Source organism: Labeo rohita, chromosome 5, assembly GCF_022985175.1.
Source record: "Labeo rohita strain BAU-BD-2019 chromosome 5, IGBB_LRoh.1.0, whole genome shotgun sequence".
NCBI classification, from domain to species: Eukaryota; Metazoa; Chordata; class Actinopteri; order Cypriniformes; family Cyprinidae; genus Labeo; species Labeo rohita.
Window position 1 is genome coordinate 37381669 of NC_066873.1, and position 22109 is coordinate 37403777.

Genomic DNA, 22109 nt, shown 5'->3' on the forward strand with positions numbered 1-22109 from the left:
CAGTAGTAAGAACTAAACAATCAGACTATAGTTATTATTTTTTTTAAGTTTTTTTTTTAATTAGCCGTGTTCGTACACTAAATTCAAAAATAGTTTTGCATTATTTTTATCTGTAAAGCTGCATTGAAAAAAATTATGTGAAAATTACTAAATTCGATCTAAATTTCCTTAATATTATTTTTTGCTTTAATACAATTAAAAATAAAAGCCAGTTGTTTACATTTATAAAAAGCATGTTGTCTTAATAATATAATAATTACTATTTTTCTTTATACAGCAGTTCTTTTTGGCCCTCGAATCTGATTGGCTATTCTAGTGATAACAGAACTCCAACCATTTTACTGTTGGTATCACTCAGCTTGCAATATTTCTACAGGAAGTGTCATGGCGGACGCCCAAATCCACTATAATTTTAAAAATAATACTATTTTTGTGTCACAGAATAATATTCATATACATAATATAATAGTTTTTAAATTAATAATAGTATTTAGTATTGAGAAAAGGTGTGTGAGTGAGTGTGTGTGTGAGTGATGGTGATTTTACTTACATTTTTCTGCCATTAGATGGCGACAAGAGACTTTTTATGAGTGAGTCAGCAGTAAAGAATTTATATTGAAAGAGACTGAAACAGGGTTGTAAACAAACAAGTTATTTACTTTTAACAACACCTTTAAGACGCAGCCAACAAATGCAATGAGCAGCGCTGTCATCGGAAATCACCCTTAACGGATAAAAAGATACCGCTTTCCTCAGCGGACATTCAAACTAATGTTTGATTTGTGTGCATATGAGATTGAGCTGAATAATGAATGCTGTATCAGATGCAGGTAACCACACTTCGCTCATCGCTCATAATACTCAACTCTACATAATACTCTACATAAAACTCAGCTCTACAGTGAGCTTTTATTACAGTAATACAATAAGTTTTCAGTGAAGCAACTTAGCATTCCTTCGTTGCTAATTCTAAAGTGACATTTTTGAATTAGTAATAGGAAGCTTGGTCTTAGCTGTTAAACTGTCAAACAGATTTGAATCCATTCTGCATAAAAGCGGGTTTTAAAAGACACTCCATTGTCGTTTCTTATGTATTTACACACTCATGTCGTCAAACTGTTGTATAAATGCAATATCGCACTGCTACTTGTATGATATTGCTAATAGATTAAAAGCTTAGTTTTTTTTTTAATGATGACTGTGTCCTATAGAGAGGTATCATCATTTATGGGGTCCTTAGCTTGAAACCCCCTTTTTTTAATAGCCACTGTGTTGAAGTTGATGCACTGGTAAAGACAGTCCGCCAAACATGTTCTGTCACCCTGGCGTCAGAGTTGTCTCCATGCGCCAGGAATAATCTGCAACCTAAATGTGTTCTCTCTATTTATCCATTCATTTCCACCAGACAAGCACTGTCACACTGACGAATGGGAGCTGGAAAGAGCCAATTGTATTTGTTCAGTAAAAGGCCTCCATTCCCTTAAAACCCAAATGTCCCTCACAAAGAAAGCGATAACCCTCTCCCGACATTACCATAAGTCTCTAAAGAAACTCATCTGGGAAATCAGATGTTTATTACCGGATTCTTGCATGAGGAGCCAAATCAGCTACGCCATTATGTTCTTGATTGGGCTGCTCACTACTAGTTTGCTTTGCGCACATCTGTCTGGCAAGAACATTATTCTGCAAATTTGTTTCCAGTTGCACTAATAGACAATTCTATCTCTTCATCAAACAGAAATGAGTTTTCATAAGATATCTGCATTAAAAAAGGTTGAGGCTGGTGGCTTGAGTATGAATATCAAGTATCGTCTGATTAACGCAGGTGACTGGAGTCATCACACTGGAGAAACTCCAGCAGCAAAACTGAGAGAAGAGTTTCTGGCTTAGCACATAAGTGACAATTAAAAATTGAGAATGAAAGCTTGATTTGGTGCTTTTCAAATGAAAAAAAGTTTCGGTCTCACCAGCAGTGAACAGCATTAAAGCAATAGTTCACTTAAAAAAAATAAAATTTGCACAAATGCACTTACTCTCAAACCATCCAATATGTAGTGGAATTTGTTTCTTCATCAGAACAGATTTGGAGAAATTAGCATTACATCACTCACAAATAGATCCTCTGCAGTAAATGGGTGCCATCAGAATAAGAGACCAAACAGTTTATGAAAACATTAAAATGTGACCCTGGACCACCAAACCATTTTAAATAATCTAAATAAGCTGATGTATGATTTGTTAGGATATAACAATATTTGGGCGTGATTACAGCTTTTTAAAACTCTGGAATCTGAGGGTGCAAAAAAATCCCCCGTTTTAAAGGAAATTGGCTTTAAAATTGTCTAAATAAAGTTCTTAGTGATGCATATTACTAATCAAAAATTAAGTTTTGATATATTTACGGTACAAAATATCTTCATGGAACATGCTCTTTACATAATATCCTAATGATTTTTGGCATAAAAGAAAAATCTATCATTTTGACCCATACAATGTATGTTTGGCTACTGCTACAAATATACCCGTGCTACTTCTGACTGGTTTTATGGTCCAGGGTCACAAGTAATCCACACAATGCCAGTCCATTATATTGTCCATTCCAAACAAAATATTGTGAAGTGAAAAACTAAATAAATAAATACAAAAGTCAAATATCCATAATATTACTTTCTCCAGTGGACCAAAAAAAAATTGTAATGCAAAAATGTGAAAGTTACTAAAAAAAACCAAGGTGCTCCCTTGGAACAAACAAGTAAAACAGTTTTTAGTGTTTACAGTTTACAGTGTTTGCAAAAAAAATGTATTTAAAAATGTATTTTAATAGTAAGATATAGTGATTTTCATTTATTTTTTACTTATTGGATTAATTTATTTTATTTTATTTGCAATGTATATACACTACATTCAAAAATAGTTTTGCTTTTTTTTTTTTTGTAAAGCTGCACTGGAAAAATTAATGTGAAAACTGCTAAACAAACCATTCTAAAATGTCCTTATATTGAATTAAATATTTTTGTTTTGGCTTTTGCACAATTACAAATAAAAGCCAATTCTTGTTTTATTTAAGTTTTTTATCTTACTTAAAATAAACAGATTTAGGGAAATTAGCATTACATCACTTGCTCAATAATGTATCCTCTGCAGTGAATGGGTGCCGTCAGAATGAGAGTCCAAAATCTGATAAAAACATTAAAATAAGCCTCAAGTAATCCACACAACGCCAGTCCATTAATATATTGTGAAGTAAATTTAGTAAAATTACTAAAAAACAAGGTAAACCCTTGGGGGGAAAAAAGAAAGAGACAACCATCTCCAATTGTTATTGATACTTTTTTTTCAGGTTCTTTCTGTTGCACAGCTGGGCCTCTGCACTCGTTGTGACAGATATATTTTCTTTTTTTCAACTTGACTGAAAACGTAATTAGATCACGGTGTTCATGCCGTGGTCTGCAGCATATAGCAAAGTATAAGAGATTTTCCTCCTTCTCTGTGAGCAAAGACAGAACAAGCCGAATGCAGCCAGACGCATGGTCAAGCCTTGAGACTTGCACTCATATAAAGGGTGTATTCTGAGAAAGAGATCTGGCAACGTTGCATCATGTGAAGTGTTTGGTGGACGGGGTTGTCACTGACAACCAGGAACTTCATTTACACTAACAATAGAGATACAGCAGGCAGAAAGAACAAGTGGATATAAAGTCTGCACATAGATATTTTACTTTTTTTTTTTCATTCTCAGTTTTCACAGCCTATTTCCAGCTTTATTTATTTTATTGTAGAGTACTTTTGTCTATTTTTTCACCCAAATGTTGATGCTTTGTTATCTTTTGCATGGTTTAAATCAAATAGCTAAGAAATTGTACATATTTACTTTAGTTTGAATATGTGGATTTAATATACAAGAAAAATAAAAATGAAAACCCTGCTTTTAAAATGCATGATTTTGAATTAAGGTGGAATCATCTGCATCTCTGCACCTCTTTTCTCAACATGCAGTTTGATTGGCTTTTTAATTACAGCGACATAAAAAAAAAAGTTGGCCTCATTCCTCTGCATAATAAAAGATTAGATTTTGGGTGCTCTGGGAATCCAGTTTCCTCTAAAGTGTACACTGCTGTCATAGCTTGTATTGCTATCAACAGAGGGGAGAGAGGTGACAGGAACAATCACCATAAAAATTTCCCAAAGGAACTACTTGATCCTTTTAAGTCATGTACAATGCAATGGTGACTTGAAGTCGGGGAAGGAGAGAGACTTTTAGTCTCGGAGGAGTGAGGAGTGTCGAGCTAAGATGATAGAGGTTGCTGAGCAGGTCTTTTGTTGCACTTTTAACAGTACCGCACTTCACCACCAGACACATCATTATGGCGGTTGCTGTGTTTCTGAATCAGCTGTAAACATTAAAAATAGTCATATCCTTTTTCATTAGAAAATAAATAATAAATGCAATGAATTTTAAATGGGTTGCAAATACTGCTCCATGCTGTCTCAGAAAGGAATTTCAAATGGCAAGAATAGTTCACCCAAAAAATGAAAAATTGCTGAAAATGTACTTACCCTTAGGCCATGCAGTGTAGATGAGTTGTGTCTTTATCAGAACAGATTTGGAGAAATTTTGCATTATATCACTTGCTCACCAATGGATCTTGCAGTGAATGGGTGCCGTCAGAATGAGAGTCCAAACAGCTGATATAAAAAACCTCAACCACAATAGCTCACAGCATCACAAAGAATCAAAAGCTGTTTGTAATAAATCTATCATTAAGACATTTAACTTAAAGGAGAAGTCCACTTCCAGAACAACAATTTAGAAATAATGTACTCACCCTCTTGTCATCCAAGATGTTCATGCCTTTGTTTCTTCATTTGTAAAGAAATTATTTTTTCTGAGGAAAACATTTCAGGATTTTCCTTCATATAATGGACTGATATGGTGCCCCGATATGGCGACCTTTCAAAATGCAGTTTAAATGCGGCTTCAAAAGATCCCAAATGCGGTTGCAAACGATCCCAGCCGAGGAAGAAATATCTTATCTATCGAAACGATTGGTTATTTTCATAAAAATAATACAATTTATATACTTTTTAATCTCAAACGCTCATCTTGTCTTACTCTCCCTATACTCTGTGTATTCTAGCTCAAGACAGTTAGGGTATGTCAAAAAACTCCAACCGTATTTTCTCCCTCAACTTCAAAATCATCCCATATCACATAAGGGTGTTTGATCTTCTTTGCATGTTCACTTTGCAAAGACTGGGTCAGTACTTCTGCAGCGATGCTGAATGATTCTGAAATTATTTTTGAAGATAGGGAGAAGGGAGAAAATACGTTTAGAGTTTTTCGACATACCCTAACTGTCTTGAGATAGAATACACAGTCCAGGCAGAGTAAGACAAGACGAGTGTTCGACATTAAAAAGTATATAAATTGTATTATTTTTATGAAAATAACCGATCGTTTCGCTAGATAAAAACCCTCCTTTCTTGGCTGGGATCGTTTACAACCGCACTCGGGATAGTTTGAAGCCGCATTTAAACTGCATTTTGGAAGTTCAAACTCGGGGCACCATTGAAGTCCATTATATGGAGAAAAATCCTGAAATGTTTTCCCCAAAAAACAATTTCTTTACGACTGTAGAAAGAAAGACATAAACATCTTGGATGACAAGAGGGTGAGTACACTATATGTGAATCTTTGTTTTGGGAGTGGACATCTCCTTTAAACACGTTGCTTCCAGGTAGTAAATTTATTTTTTTATTTTTTTATTTTTTTTAATAAAGAATAATCTCTTTATTCTTTAGCCCAGATATAGCTGAAGTAAAAAGAGAATAATTTCAAACATAATGTTTTTGGATAGCAGCCAACAGCGCTAGCAGGAATATCTAATAATGCAAGACGAACAGATTAATAACAATTCTCTTTTGCCGCATTATCTAAGTGCACACTGTTTCCTCCGCTAATTGAAAGATTGAAGAAATTAGATGAATGCATCTCCCAGTTTACATCCATCACAGGAAGATGCGAGCACCATGGCAACTAATCAAACACAGCAATTCTTAGTTTAGTCACTGGCTTGCAGCCAAAACCAGTCCCTGTTCTTGTAGATAATGACTCCTTGATGCCAGCAAGCATCTATTCTCCAGTTTAATTAACCTTCAATATATTACATGCATCCATGTTTCTGGCTTATTACGGAGGCTGATACAATCTCAAGTGTTCGGGCTTGCTTTCTTGCACTAGTTTATTTGAATATGCCAAGTCTGCCCTCACGTGGTGTGTGAAGGAACTGTGAGGTGTATTGGTTAACTGATAAGATTATGCTAAATACGGTCCGTCAGAAATAATTGAGGGCACAGAACGTCAATAAAAGAAACCTAATATATTGTATAATTTGTGGTGGTGATGATGATTAAGTACTACTGAAGTAATACTTTGTGCAGATCAAGGCATACATTAGACTTTTAGGTAAATACGTTACGTTCTGCATAGTTCTGTCCTGCATTTTTTTAACAGATGTGGATTTTTAATAAAACCCCTGTGTGTTCCAAAGCAACATCTGTGGTTGCTCTTCAATCGATTGATAATTAGAAACTGCTTGATCAGCTCCCTGTTTTGCACACACACTCAAGGCTTCTTCCTTTAATTTAGTAAGTGTTAGAGAGTTTATAGCATGGTTTTACTTCAAAATTAACCATGGATTTATTTCAAATAAAACCAAAAAACATGGTTACTATCGCTAAACCATGGTAACTACAAATTAACCATGGTTTTGGTATCCTAACCATAGTTTAACCATGGTATTTTTAGTAAAACTGGTTTTACAAATGGTAATCACTACGCCAAAAAACATGGTTACTGCACTTTTACTATATTACAACCATGGTTAATTTTCGTAAGGGGACTACTCTAACTAACTAAAATAAATACATTTTAAACTTAGATAATAAACATGCAACAATATCGAATTAAGCAGAATTGTGTACGATGTACGATGGTCATATTTTGCTATGTCAATATTCAAATGTATTTTAAATGGGGGTTAAACTGCATTTTGAGCAAGACAACGTAACGTTAATTTATTTATTTATTTATTTGATTTCATTTATTCATTCATTCATTCAAAAACAGTCCGTGTTGTTTAACAGTCCGTAGATGTATACAAATTATACATATAATGTATAATTTGTCTTGAATTTATTCTGCTTCTAATATGTTGAGTCTTCCATGTCAGTTTCATATTGTAAATGGACTATTTATGCCATTTTTGTATTAACGTTAATTAAAAAAAAATCTCAGGGCGGGCTTAGGAACCTGTGTTTATAGAGATTGTTTCCGGACGGTGCTTGTGGTGTGGTTACACAAGTTGATTTGTGTGGATTACAGTGATGCTGTGAAATGTGAGTGAATTTTATATACATGTACTGTGTTTTGGCGTTTATGCCTTGTTTATATGTCTGTACATGGCGCTCGTCTGTGATTTCTGTGATTAGCGTCTCTGAAAAAAAATAAAAATCAATCGCGCAAATCATTTTTGTCCTTTAGGAAGATATGTCTCTTTCTTATTTTGTATTGGAGTTCAAATATTTTTATACATTTGCTGGCGTCGTTATTATTTGGTTAACCGAATCTATTAATATTTATACTCCATACTGATTTATTGTAAATATCTTTCACATATAATTAAATATGAAGCCTACAAATTATTAATGGTCAATCCACTTCAATTTCGATCTTTTAAGTATATGACAAGAAAGAAAGAGGTCAGTGTCATATACTAGATGCACTGTGAATATTTCTACCTGCTCTATTCTAGATTGACACCCAGTTTGTTTTTCTTGCCCAATGGGCTGACAGCGGGGGGCGGAGCAAAATGTTGAGTGACATTCCTCGGGACGCCCTCCTCCGCCCTCTCACCCGAAATGAGGTGGTGGGGATGTTGGTGAGACTGACCATCTTTGGAGCTGCAACATATTACAGCATCAAATGGGTGGTGGATGCTTTGGACCCGACACAAAAACAAAAATCCCAAGCCAAGAAAAGGGTAAAGATAAATTCACTACTGGATGTGTGCTGATGATAAGTGTGAAAGTAAATGTAATAAGACATCTAATTTAAATATAACTTTTCATGTAAGCCTCTAGTTCAAAGTGCTTAATATGAATATAAACATTTGGACTTGTTTCAAAAACAGTTGATTCTTTTACGGCTTGAACACTATTAAATGAATTGTTTGTTTATCTATCTATCTATCTATCTATCTATCTATCTATCTATCTGTCTATCTATCTATCATGTTCCTTCTCCTTAGGCTGAGAGGTTGATGAAGCAGATAGGCGTAGAGGGTGTCAGTCTGACGGAGTATGAAATGAACATCGCAACTCATCTCGTTGATCCTCGCAGCATCAAAGTAACCACCGATACTGATGCAATCAGTGCAAACCATTCATCAGTTTGCACTCTGCTTCTCATTATATCAGGAAAAAATGAAGAAAAGACATGTTCTTAGTAGTAAAGACATGATTTATTTATGTCATTGGTTGTCATTTTACAAATTCTGTTCAACTGATTTTGAACTGTGTTGACAGATTGGAAGTCTTTGAAGTGGTGTGACCTGTAATCACTGTAACCACTGGCCACCCGCCAGCCTTCCAAGTGATTAGTAGCTTTAGTAGCTTCTTCCTTTCCTTCTAAGGTGACCTGGAGAGATGTTGCTGGACTAGATGAGATCATTTCAGAGATGCAAGACACTGTCATCTTGCCTTTCCAGAAACGTCACCTCTTCTGTGGTTCCAAACTCTTGCAACCTCCCAAAGGTGAGACATGGAGAAAGCATATGAAATCACAGTTTTTTTGGAGTTTGTGTTTTGATCAAGATCACGATCATTGCTTTTCTCAGTTAATTAGGCATAATCATCTGCAGTTAGTATCGAATATTTAATCTAATTAATGCCAAAATAAATTAGACTCTAAATTAGAAAATACCCACAAAAGATTATTTACAGCTATTTTTGTGTTAAATGAGAAAGTATCAAGTAGACAGTACGAATTGTAGCTTTAGAAAAAAAAGAATGATTCAACATAAAATGTATTACACATAAACATTTAGGCTGCAATGGCCTAACGTTAACTATGGAACATAAAAGAAGATCATGTGAGAAATTTGTATTTTTTGTTCATATAATGAAAGTCATAGTAACCAAAACAGTTTTGTTACCAACAGTGTTAGTTTCTTGTATGTTCCACAAAAGAAGGGTTTGAAAAAACATCAGGGTGTGTAAATGATGACAGAATTTACATTTTTCGGGGTGAACTATCACTTTAATGTTTTTATTTTATTATTATTTTTATGAAATGATACTCTAAAAGAAACTAAATCTGCCAGAAGGTGGTGGTAAATCTTCTTTATGAGTCATTCATTCATTCGATTCGATTCGTTCAAATGGCTGATTCATTCAGGAATCAAGTAAACGGCTCTCTATGAATACGCCTTTGAATCATTGATTCACACGATTCGTTCAAAACGTAGATTCATTCAGAAATGAAACACCGCTGTGTTGGTCGGAGACTCTGAAAAATTGAGCAAAAACAATATATGTTTTTCTTATCTTATTTACTGAACTGTTGCATAAAATCACATTTAAGCTTGTGTTAGATCATATTGCACTTGTGTAACATTGCTCTTGCTGCCTGTGTGATATCGTGTGATTATATATAATTGTGAGACAAAACACATACAGGGCATTTTTTTGCACCAATATCTTGAATTTTAGGGCATAACTGCATTTATGGAGTTGTTGCCCTGTATCATATTTGTCAACAGTCAACTGTATGAAATATAAGATCCTGTAAATTTCTGGGGGTGGGATCAGTGCGTTAACTTTGTTAAAATATTTTAATCATGTTATTTTTTCATAGCTAAGTTAACACATTAAACTGACAGCCCTATCTGCATTTTTCACCTAGTGGTTTATTGATTCAGTTTTTTTAAATTTGACATTTGCGCTATTTTGCAATTGTAACAAGCCACCAGAAGCGCTAATGCGTGAGGTTGCCATATATCAAGAGTTTAAATCCCCCAATTAGAGCCATCTTTTTTTAAATGAATGTATTTTCTGCTCAGTGTAAAATTTGTTCAACCCAATCTGGCAACCATGATCACACTCTCTGCACTGAGGGAAAAAAAAAAAAAAAAAAGTACTAACAGTAATCTAAAAACACGTATATTTGAGTTTAGTGATCTCTGTGGAGCAATTCTGCTCAAATAAAAGTATGTTACAGCAAATCTGTGCAACCCTGTTGTACATGTAGCAGCAATATATGAGAAATATCAAAGCGAAGAATGTTATTCTTTTTTTCTTTTTTTTTTTTTTCGATTCCCAGGTGTACTATTGTATGGGCCACCAGGATGCGGAAAGACTTTAATTGCCAAAGCAACAGCGAAAGCGTCTGGATGCCGCTTTATTAATCTCCAGGCCTCCACTTTGACTGACAAGTGGTACGGCGAATCGCAGAAGCTGACTGCTGCTGTATTCTCACTGGCTGTCAAGATTCAGCCCTGCATCATTTTCATTGATGAGATAGGTAACTACTAAATATGGTCTTAATATCTGCCAGATATTTAGGGATTCCAGACAGATGGGAAAAACTATTACACTGCTAGCTTGTTGAACGTACTGAATAATTTCACTCAACACTACTACAGTGATTAACTCGCCTGTAATCCCTATGTATATGCAGGTGTTTTATATTCATGGGTTTTATGGAAAACGTGGTACATGTACATTTACATAATCACTGCAATGTTTTTAATGCTCAGTCTGAGCACTGTATTTTCAGTGCTGATGACATTTGAATAATACTGTACTGAGACCCATCATCTGTGAACCTGAAGAATGTGGACGTGGCACACAGAGTCTCTCAAGCATTTTATCATAGTATACTAGCTGAAATGGCAGTAAAAGTTCATTATTTTAATTAGTTATGCTTCTTTTAACGCCGATATCACATATTAAATTACAAATCATAAAAAAAATGCAAAATTGCAGAAAATCCAAGTCTGCAAAAACGCGGTTGCTTTAATTTCTTGTTTTAAAAATAATAAATAGTTGCACTGTATATCATTTGAATGTAACCGTAAAGTATACTTTTTTTAAACAATATGTGTTTTAAATATTTTATATACGCTAAAGTTAAAAATTTGAAGTCAGTATTTGGAAGAAAATAAAATAATGCTTTTATCTAACAAGGATGCATTAAATTAATTTTATAAAAGATTAAAAAAAGATTTCTATTACAAGTAAATGCATTTTATTTTTTTACTTTCTATGCATCAAAGAATCCCGAAAAAATGTTCACAGTTTCCACCAATTTATTAAGCGACACAGCTGTTTTCAACATTGGTAATAATCAAAAATGTTTCTTGTGCACAAAAACAGCATATTAAAATGATTTCTGAGTGATCATGTGACACTGAAGAGTTAAAATTACATTTTAAAATTAAATTGTAAAATTTAAATTGTAATAATATTTCATACTGTTTTTATTGTATTTGAGCATAAGAGACTTCTTTTAAAAACGTAATGAAAACTCACTGACCCAAGACTTTTGAACTGCACTGTTTATGTAACATTAGTTTTAATTTTCCTTATTCAAAATATTTTTTTCAATTTCTTTTGATTTTGGGTTAATTTCATAGTGTGCATTTATCACATGTATATCTACATAAAATCTGTTTCTTGCATCAGATTCATTCTTGAGGAATCGTTCCAGTATGGACCATGAGGCCACCGCTATGATGAAGGCCCAGTTCATGAGTCTGTGGGATGGACTAGACACTGACTCAAGCAGTCAGGTAACACACACATATACAGGTTTCAGACGTTATTGCATTTCCTCAAAAGTGATTAATAGAAGGTAAAAGTGTAATGTCATTGTCCAGGTAATGGTGATGGGGGCCACTAACAGACCACAGGATGTGGACGCAGCAATACTGCGCAGAATGCCGACAACCTTCCATGTAGGCCTGCCTGTGAGTCTGCTAAACACACCCACACAAACACACTTAATACTTTGTTTTTGTTAATTGCCTGTCTTAATCAGGACAAGACATAATTATTTTTGTTCCATTTTCAGAATGCAGCTCAAAGAGAGGAAATCCTCAGACTCATTCTGTCTGGAGAAAATGTAAGACATTAAGCTCTTCATTAACCACAATTCCTTCACAATGTTTTGTCTTAAAATATAATGCTTATATTAAAGGTAAAGTGGCAGACATTCATATATTTACACTACCATTCAAAAGCTTGGGTCTGTAAGGTTTTAAAATGGCTATAAATGGCATTTATGGAATCAAAAATAAAGTAAACACTGTAATATTGTGAAATAATATAACAATTGTGGTGTTTTCTGTTTGAATACATTTTAGATTTAATTGATTTCTGTGATGGCAAAGCTGAATGATTGTTTAGAAATCAAAATTATCTAATATGCTGATTTAATAGTTAAGAAACATTTATTATAATTGTTGAAAATAGTTGTGCTGCTTGATATTTATGTGGAAACTAGATTCTTTGATGGATATAAAGCTCAATAGAACAGCATTTATTTAAAATAGATGCAGATTAATGTATCTTTGCTGTATAAGGGCAATAATTAAACAAATCTTACTGACCCCAAAGCCTGCATTTATTTGATCTAAATTACAGCAAAAACAGTAAAATTTTGAAATATATTTTTACTATTTAAAATAACTGTTTTTCTATTGTGAGATGTAATATATTCCTGTGATTTCAAAGCTGAATTTTTAGCATCATTACTCCAGTCACATGATCTTTCAGAATTATTCTGATATTCTGATTTGCAATTATTTTAATTATTACAATTATTATTATTATTATTATTATTATTATTATTATTATTATGTTGAAAACAGCTGCATAGATTTTTTCAGGTTTCTTTGATGAATAGAAAGTTCATAAAAACAGTGTTTATCTGTAATAGAAATCTTTTGTAACATTATAGATGTCTTTATCATCACTTTTGATCACTTTAAAGCATCCTTGCTAGTTAAAATCTTTTGATTTTTCTATTCATCACAGAATCTTAAAAAAGGTATTTAACTGTTTTAAATATTGATAATAATAAAAAAAAAGTTTAGGAAATCATTATATTAGAATGATTTCTGAAGGATCAAGTGACACTGAAGACTGGAGTAATGCTGAAAATGTAACTTTGATCACAGGTCTAAATTACATCATAAAATATATTCAAATAGAAAGCAGTTATTTTAAGTAGTAAAAATGTTTTAAAATATTACTGCTTTTGCTGTATTTTGGATCAAATAAATGCAGGCATGGTGATCAGAAGAAAATTCTTTTGAAAAAAAAACTTTTGACTGGTAGTGTGTATATATATAAATTATTTTATTTGAATCTTTTTTTCATCAGTTAAGTAACGCGATTAACCTGAAGGAAATAGCAGATCAAACCGAGGGCTACTCCGGCAGTGATCTGAAAGAGCTGTGCAGGGATGCCGCCATGTACCGCGTTAGAGACTATGTCCGCAAACAGCAGATGAAACAGATCGCACAACAGTTCCAGCTGGATGACGATGAGTATGTCTAAGATAGCATTTTATTTGTGTGCATAACATGTAGCTCTTGCACCATGTCCAAACTAGGGCAGTTTATAATATCTGGAGAAAATGGTCCCATTAAAGGAGAAGTCCACTTCCAGAACAACAATTTACAAATAATTTACTCACCCCCTTGTCATCCAAGATGTTCATGTCTTTAGTACACTTTAGTTCTGTCTTCAGTCGTAAAGAAATTATGGTTTTTGAGGAAAGCATTTCAGGATTTTTCTGCATTTAATGGACTTCATTGGTGCCCCGAATTTAAACTTCCAAAAATGCAGTTTAAATGCAGCTCCAAAGGGCTCTAAACGATCCCAGTCGAGGAAGAAGGGTCTTATCTAGCGAAACGATCGGTCATTGTTTTTGAAAAATTTTGAAAAAGTATACTTTTTAAGCACAAAAGTTAGTGTAGCACAGTCTCTGGGATGTGCGTTCTTGAACTATTCATTCATTTTGAATGAATCTTTAATGTGACTTGGGAAGAACGAGTCGTCTCGGGGAGTGATTCGTTCAGTCGCGCATGCGCAACATCCTATTAGGTTCTGTACTGGAATTAGTTCACCTGTTTCGAATCTTCGGGTTTTTCGAGTTGTTTCTTATGGGGCTGTCACTTGACGCTGATTTTGCTAAAATGAACGAAATGACTCAAAAAAAAGATTTGTTGCTAAACGAGACTCAAAGGTCCGAGTTGGAAAAATGATCCGAACTTCCCATCACTACTATCACGTGATAGTATCACGTCTTTGAATCACCACAAGTTCATCGTCTGTTTACTCCTGCTCAAAAAGGTAGAGTATGTCGAAAAACTCCAAGTTATTTTCTCCTACAACTCAAGAATCGTCCGACATCATTGTACCTTTTTGTTTGTAAACAGCGTTTGACTTACTTGCACTTTCATAGTCTTTGCATGTTCGCTTTGTAAACACTGGGTCCGTGAACGCGCATCCCAGAGCCTGTGCTACATGAGCTTTTGTGCTTAAAAAGTAAACAATTTTTTTTTTCCGAAAAAAAAAAATGGCAGATCGTTTCGCTAGATAAGACCCTTCTTCCTCGGCTAGGATCATTTAGAGCCCTTTGAAGTTGCATTTAAACTACATTTTGGAAGTTCAAAATCGAGGCACCAATGAAGTCCATTATATGGAGAAAAATCCTGAAATGCTTTCCTCAAAAAACATAATTTCTTTACGACTGAAGACAGAAAGACATGATCATCTTGGATGACAAGGGGGTGAGTAAACTATTTGTGAATTATTGTTCTGGAAGTGGAGTTCTCCTTTAATCACAAGTAGTTGCTTAGCTGGTTCATTGTCCTATTTTGTTAGAAGAGAAACGGTTCAAAATATTCTTACGTATTCTTTAGAGTGTTGAAATGCTGTGTTATGCAGAAGTGAATGTAAAAGTATATTACTCCTCACTGATTTTGTTCTGCTGTCCTCTGGTGTGTCCTCAGGCATGTGGACAGCACGCAGCTGAGGCCTGTGACTCAACTGGACCTGCTGTTTGGCCTAGATAAGATGAGAGAGTCCAAACAGGCCACAGTTACAGCTGACCCAGCAAATCTGAGAGAGGTGCCTCTGGACTGAAAACCTCTCACTTTTTCTCCCTCTCACTTCTTTCTTTCTGCCTCATCTTTTTCCTTTCCTTGTCTTTCATATTTCTGTTACATCCCAAACATTACAACTTTGCACTGTAATTAATTTACAGGCAGATACTCAAGACAGTAACCATGTGCATATTTATAATAACAGTAATCAGTAATACTAATTAACACACTAAATGGAATTTAATTATTCTTCAGTGTTTTAACTTGTTTAAGTTGTTTTTGTTGTGATCATCTGTTGGTTGCATATTATGTAGAAGCAGATGTCATACCATTTTTTGGATATGGGAGAGATGAATATGAACTTTGCTATGTCTATAAATGTTTTAGTAATCAGGACCAGGTTTCCTGAAACACTGAGTGTTGTCTAAATGTCTTATTAGGATGCATGAGTGTTACTCTAAAGTTAAACTGAATGGTGCATGTGTGATCTTCGTCAACACCAAATTAGCCATGATAAAATGACTGTCTTAATTTTGCGTCAGGAGCATGTCTGGATCATATTCAACCCAAAATCAAAAGAAAAAAATATTATGCATAAGGAGAAATTATGTATATGTTTTGCTGCCATTGGCACAGCACAAAAGTCAAAAGTCAAATCTAATCCACACAGAACCCAAAAAATGCAATGGACAAAATTATTGGCACCCCAAACTTATTTGGTAGCACCCCCCTGTAGAAAAAAAAACTGAAATCTATCGCTTTCCGTAACCGTGAATGAGTTTCTTACACCTCTCTACTGGAATTTTGGAGCACTCTTCTTTTGCAAACTGTTCCAGGTAATTCAGATTTGAAGGATGCCTTTTGAGTTCTCTCCACAAGTGTTCTATGGGATTCAGATCTTGCCTCATTGTTGGCCATTTCAGAAGTCTCCAGCGCTTTGTTTGTAACCATTTCTGAGTGCTTTTTGAACTGTGTTTCGGGTCATTGTCCTACTGAAAGACCCATGGCCTCTGGTGGAGACACAGCTTTATGACACTGGCCACCACGTTGCACCCCAAAATTCTTTGGTAATCATCCGATTTCATGATAACGTTCACACAGTCAAGGTATCGAGTGCCAGAAGCAGCAAAGCAACCCCAAAACATCTTTGAACCTCCACCATGTTTGACTGTAGGGACCGTGTTCTTTTCTTTAAAGGCCTCATTTCTTTTTCTGTAAACAGTGCCATGATGTCCTTTACTTTTGTCACATAGGTTTTGTCAAATTCCAGTCTTGCTTTTTTATGCCTTTGTGTCAGCAGTGGTGTCCTCCTGGGTCTCTACCATAGCGTCCCTTTTCATTCAGATGGTGATGAATAGTGCGAGCTGACACTATTGTACCCTGTGTCTGCTGATCAGCTTGAATTTGTTTGGAAGTTAATTGGTGTTCTTTATCCACCATTCGAACAATCCTTCGTTGTAATTTTTCATTAATTTTGCTATGTCCACGTCCAGGGAGGTTAGCTACAGTGCCATGGGCTGTAAACCTCTTGATGATATTGTGCACACTGGACACAGGAACATTAAGATCTCTGGAAATGGACTTGTAGCCTTGAGATTGGCCATGTTTTTCCACAATTTTTTTGTCTCAAATCCACAGACAACTCTTTACACTTCTTTCTTTTCTCCATGCTCAGTGTGACACACAACACAAAGGCTAAGTCAACTTTTCTCCATTTTAACCGGTTGCAAGTGTGATTACTATATTGCCCACACCTGTTACTTGCCACGGGTGTGTCTAAATACAAATTACAGGAGTATCACATGCTTGAAAAGCAATTATTTGTTACACATTTGACAAGGTGCCAATAATTTTGTCCAGTCCATTTTTAAGTTCTGTGTAAAAATTTTATCAAGTTTAACTTTTCTTCTCAGTTTTTTTGTGCTGTTGCAGTGCAAACGAAAACAATAAGCATGTGAATACCAAGACATTTGCAATTGGAACAATTTTCGGAGAGAAGTTTTGCATTTTCTGATAGAATTGCAAGGGTGCCAATATTTTTGGCCATGACTGTGTGTATGTATGTATATATATATATATACATATATACATATATACATATATATATATATATATATATATATATATATATATATATATATATATATGTATATATGTGTGTGTGCGTGTATATATGTATGTATGTATGTTTGTATGTAAATTATTATTATTTTTTTTTTTTTTGGTGAAAGAATAATTTCTATATTTTTATCTTTTGGTTTTTGGGTGAAATATTTTTTGTGAGATCCATCTGACTACACATTTTCATTTTGTTTGACATGGTGAACAATAGCATTTAGTAGTAGAAGTAAAAAAAATTGCTAAAAAGTGTATTTTACTTGAAACGGAATTGCTCTCAAGGTTCACATATACTATATAGACAGTTAAGTGATCGCTTGAAGCAAGGTTGGAGACTGACAAATGGTGCTTCATGTATCTCTATTAAGAAGTTAAGCATCTGTGATATATAGATCTTCAGATGAGTCTGAGTGTATTCAGAAAGGTTTAGCTAGGAACATAACTAATATATCACTTAAAGTGTCAAACCAGCATCAAGATAATCATTTATCAGGTACTAATATGGGCACAACGGCAAGCTTCTTTCTTGAAACTACCAGCTTTGTCCATCCGTGCTGAAGTTTCTGGCCTTTGACCAGCTCTAAATGCAAAATTTTTGCTCTTGTCAAAATAAGTTAAGTGAGTGTTTTCCTGTTTGCGGTGTTATAAGCCAGCTGAATGTCTCCATGTGTTACTTTGATAATAAGAGAAGGGAAAATGTGTCTGGCAGCTTGATTAACGGTCTATCAAACATTTCAAATAAATGTCTTAATTTATTCAGATTCATGATTTTTTATGTTGTGCATTTTTAATGACTTGCCAATATGACATTTAACATGTAAATGTGCTTGTTTGGCAAACTGTGCCTACACTAATTCCATGCTGGTGGGGAGATTTGGCTTCCTTTTGCAATTTGGCACCAGATTACATCTTTAATGCGGCTCTGTTCTGCTTTGAATGTTTGTTGTTCTGGTTTGGTAATCAGGTACTAAGTTGTTTTATAATGAGCACACTGAAGAGAGAGTGGGAAATGAGCTCAAATCTTATGCATGCTGTTTGTTAAAATCACCTTCTGTTATCACATAAAATCTTGGTCATAAAGAAATAGTTCAATCAAAAAATGAAAATTTGCTGAAAATGTACACATCCTGAGGCCTTCCATGAAGTGGATGAGTTTGTTTCTTCACTGTAACAGATGTGGAGAAATTTAACATTACATCACCTACTCACCAATGGCAGTCAATGGGTGCCGTCAGAATGAGAGTCTGAACAGCTACTAAAAACATCACAATAATCCACATGACTCCAATTCATCAATTATTCTTGTGAAGCAAAAAGCTGCAAATATTAATGAACAAATACATTGTTATAATTTTTTTATATCTCTGTCCATAATATCTGTAATATTGCTTTCTCCAGTGAACTAGTGTCTTATCTGAATCAGGAGAAGAATATGCACATATCAAGCACCGTTTACAAGTGAAAACAGCCAAAAACGGTTATAAACAAATTTTTTTATCAGCTGTTTGGACTCTCATTCTGACGGCACCCATTCACTGCAGAGCATCCATTGCTGAGCAAGTGATCTAACATTTTTCCAAATGTGGAGAAGAAACAACTCTACATCTTTCCTGAGGATGAGTAAATTTTCAACAAATGTTTCAGCATTTTTGGGGTATACTGTTTCTTTAATGCTGGTATGGTTTTTCTTAAAATACTGTTTCACTGTTAAATTCCATAAGCTTTCCCTGATTTGTCTTTGGGCCAGAAAGAAATCAACAACAGAAAGACAACTCATGTTGTCTATCTAAATTTAAGATAAAAAGCTTCTTTCACACCAATAACTCACTCCAGCGTGACAGTGTTACATAAAGTGTTTTTCCAAATCATAATAAATCCATCTGGAATACGTTAAATAATTGTTGTCAGAATAATGTGCATCACTCAGTAAAAATGCCCTCGCAGTTCCTAATGTTAACATCAATCTTTGGCATTTTCGACATCTCCACACACGTACAGAGCATTCTGTTCTTAAAATATGATTACGAGAGGCAATTGTAAGAGAAACTGTTGACATTCAGCTCTTTGCTGTACTTTGTGCCTCGTTTGCATCAAAACTGCATAACCTTTCTGTTATAGCCGCGAGTCATAATTTTCTTTGCATCATAAAGCGCTTTCATCACTTTCTCTCTGTTCCTCCGTAAACAGTCAAAAATAGAAACTGAGGGAAAACAGGCAGAGCTTGTATCAGTGAGTTCATAATATGCCTTTGTTTAGGTTAGGCCTGTTTGTTGCTAAAAGCTGTGTATAATAACTGATCTGTTGCTTGGAAGTTTTCCGCTGTAAAAGTTAACTGATAGTAACATTAGCTTTTAATGCTTTAATGTTGTAAAATATGATTTTTAACCCAGATTCACTCTAAAAAGAGAGGTTTTTGTCACTGTCTGCGGTGGGAGTCCACAAGAGGGCAGTATTTGTATTGGAATATTTCTGAGACTTCATTAAAAGTTCTTTAAATGAGTGTTTAAAGGAATAGTTAAAACACAAAAACACCTAAAACAGAAAATTTTAGAGAAATTCTGAAAATGATGTGTTTGGTTTTCTATCCAGTTGCAACGAATGGGAATTGATGCTTTTAAGATTCTAAGAGGAGTCAATGTGACTTGTGTTCTATATTTCTATAGTCTTTTGAAGTCATATGCGACCTTGGACCACAAAACCATCATAAGAGTCAATTTTTTGAAATTGAGATTTATACATCATCTGAAAACTGAATAAATAGGCTTTCCACTGATGTGTGGTTAGGATATGACAATATTTGGCTAAGATACAACTATTTGAAAATCTGGAATCTGAGGGTGCAAAAAAAAAAAAAATCAAATTATTGAGAAAATTGCCTTTGATGTTGTCCAAATGAAGGTCTTTGCAATGCATAGAACTGATCAAAAATTCTGATATATTTACGGTAGTAAATTTACAAAGTATGTTCATGGAACATGATCTTTACTTAATATCCTAATGATTTTTGGCTTAAAAGAAAAATTTTGACCCATACAATGTTGACTATTGCTACAAATATACCCATGCTACTTAAGACTAGTTTTGTGGTCCAGGGTCAAATATAGTCTTTCATGTCAGAGATGGACATAAATTTAAGTTATTATATACTGAAAATCTTGATATCTGCCCTAGCTCTCGGCACATTTGTTGGACAAAAACAAAATTTTCTTTTTTTTTCTTTTGAACTCATTCTTTTTTTTAAATTAATGAATCAGTGCAGTTCAAACACATTCTAAATTTTCTACAAAGAATATTTAGATGAATTTGCCACAGTACTTTTACTTCCTTTTTTTAAGCTTGGAAGTCCACATTTGTTGTAATTGCATAGAAAGGAGTGACGAGTATAATTATTGAAAATTACTGCTTTTGTGTTCCACAGAAGAAAGTAAGTCTTATGGGTTTGGAATGATATGAGAGTGAGTAAATAATCAGAATTTGTATTTTTGGGTGAACTAATATTTTAAATCCTGTCCTAAGGCAGTAAACCAGATCCATTGCTGCAAAACACTTCCTATGTAAAATCTTCCTATAAATAAATCTTCCTGTATATAAAATTGCAGTTTTATGGATCTCCTCGAAAGTGTACTACTGCTCAAAAAAAGTGAGGTTTGGTGGATTTTTAAAAGTGTTCTTTTATGCTTAAAAGTCTTAAAACCATTATAAAACCATCTAATATGTTGATTTGCTAAAAACTTATTATTATCAATGACAAACACAGTTGTGCTGCCTAATATTTTTGTGAAAACTGTAATAATGTTTTTCAGGATTCTTTGATGAATAGAAAGTTTGAGAATAATATTCTTTAATGTCAGTTTTTTATCAACTGAATGCATAGTTGTATGTAATATGATATTTAAAAAAAAAACTTAATTCCTAACTTCAAAGCTTCCATCTACATCTACCATTACTATTACTATTTATACTAGTATATATATAATGATGATATACTCGTACGCATTCTTTGATGACTGAAATTCTTTTCTGAGCCAAATGTAAAAGAGCGGGAACATTTGAAACATTCACTTTTATTAGCATTAATGAGGTCTTGTAATTCTTTTAGTAGCCTATAGATTTCTTTGATCAGGAAATGTAATACTGTCATAACATGCAAATGCAATCCACTGTAAGTATGCAGTAGGAAGATATGAGTTCTTGCATTCATTTGGGATAATTTTTCACAGGCAGACACTACAGGTATGGTATGCACATATTTATTATAACAATAACATATAGACCAGATGTCATCAGTGTGTATTGTGTTTAAATCATATCAAAGATGAATCATCATCTGTTGTTTGCATATTCTGTTAAAGCAGTTATTAAGATTTGTTTTGATGTATGATTGAGAGGAGCAGGCTACATGCTGTTGTACTGATTACTGCATCTTTAAATGGTTAGTAAAATCAGGGCCTGATGTCTCAAAACAGGATTGTCTGCTTTACTCAGTCATTTTATTTGTAATCTAAACAACAAAACAGACCCTTTTAAATTGGATTCTTTGCTCATTTTAATGTAATTCTCAAAAATGTGCAGTCTAGATTAAATTATGAAGGGCAAAAGTGAATCAATACAGTACTTGATCAAATTATTTTTGATTTTGACATAAGTGAAACTGTATAGTTCCCTGCATGCTTTGCATTGGAATAAAAAGGGAGAGTAAAAATGTTAAATTAAGTATATTTGTGTGTGTGTGTGTGTGTGTGTGTGTGTGTGTGTGTTTGAGCAAGATGATAAAAAAAAGGAAAATTTTAATTTTTTTAAAATTATTATGTTGAT

The 22109-nt window shown here is 34.1% G+C and overlaps 1 protein-coding gene across 2 annotated transcripts; it reads left to right on the top strand.

The window, feature by feature from the left end:
• Positions 1–7335: 7335 nt before the first annotated feature.
• Positions 7336–18059, top strand: atad1a (ATPase family AAA domain containing 1a). 2 transcript variants are annotated; one of them, XM_051110896.1, is made up of 10 exons: positions 7336–7398; positions 7856–8042; positions 8310–8408; positions 8694–8814; positions 10382–10582; positions 11746–11852; positions 11940–12029; positions 12134–12184; positions 13447–13613; positions 15084–18059. In XM_051110896.1, exons 2-10 carry the CDS (start codon positions 7872–7874, stop codon positions 15214–15216), a joined length of 1140 nt encoding a protein of 379 aa, XP_050966853.1. In that variant the 5' UTR covers positions 7336–7398; positions 7856–7871; the 3' UTR covers positions 15217–18059. The 2 variants fall into 2 exon arrangements, with proteins under 2 accessions (XP_050966853.1, XP_050966851.1); XM_051110894.1 differs by having other exon boundaries at positions 7344–7398; positions 7815–8042.
• The last annotated feature ends 4050 nt before the right edge of the window (positions 18060–22109 follow it).

Coding starts and splice junctions, on each gene's coding strand:
- atad1a (XM_051110896.1), top strand. CDS start 7,872: ATGTTGAGTGACATTCCTCGGGACGCCCTCCTCCGCCCTCTCACCCGA. Junction 8,815..10,381: donor ACTCTTGCAACCTCCCAAAG/GTGAGACATGGA, acceptor TTCGATTCCCAG/GTGTACTATTGTATGGGCCA. Junction 12,030..12,133: donor CCTTCCATGTAGGCCTGCCT/GTGAGTCTGCTA, acceptor TTCCATTTTCAG/AATGCAGCTCAAAGAGAGGA.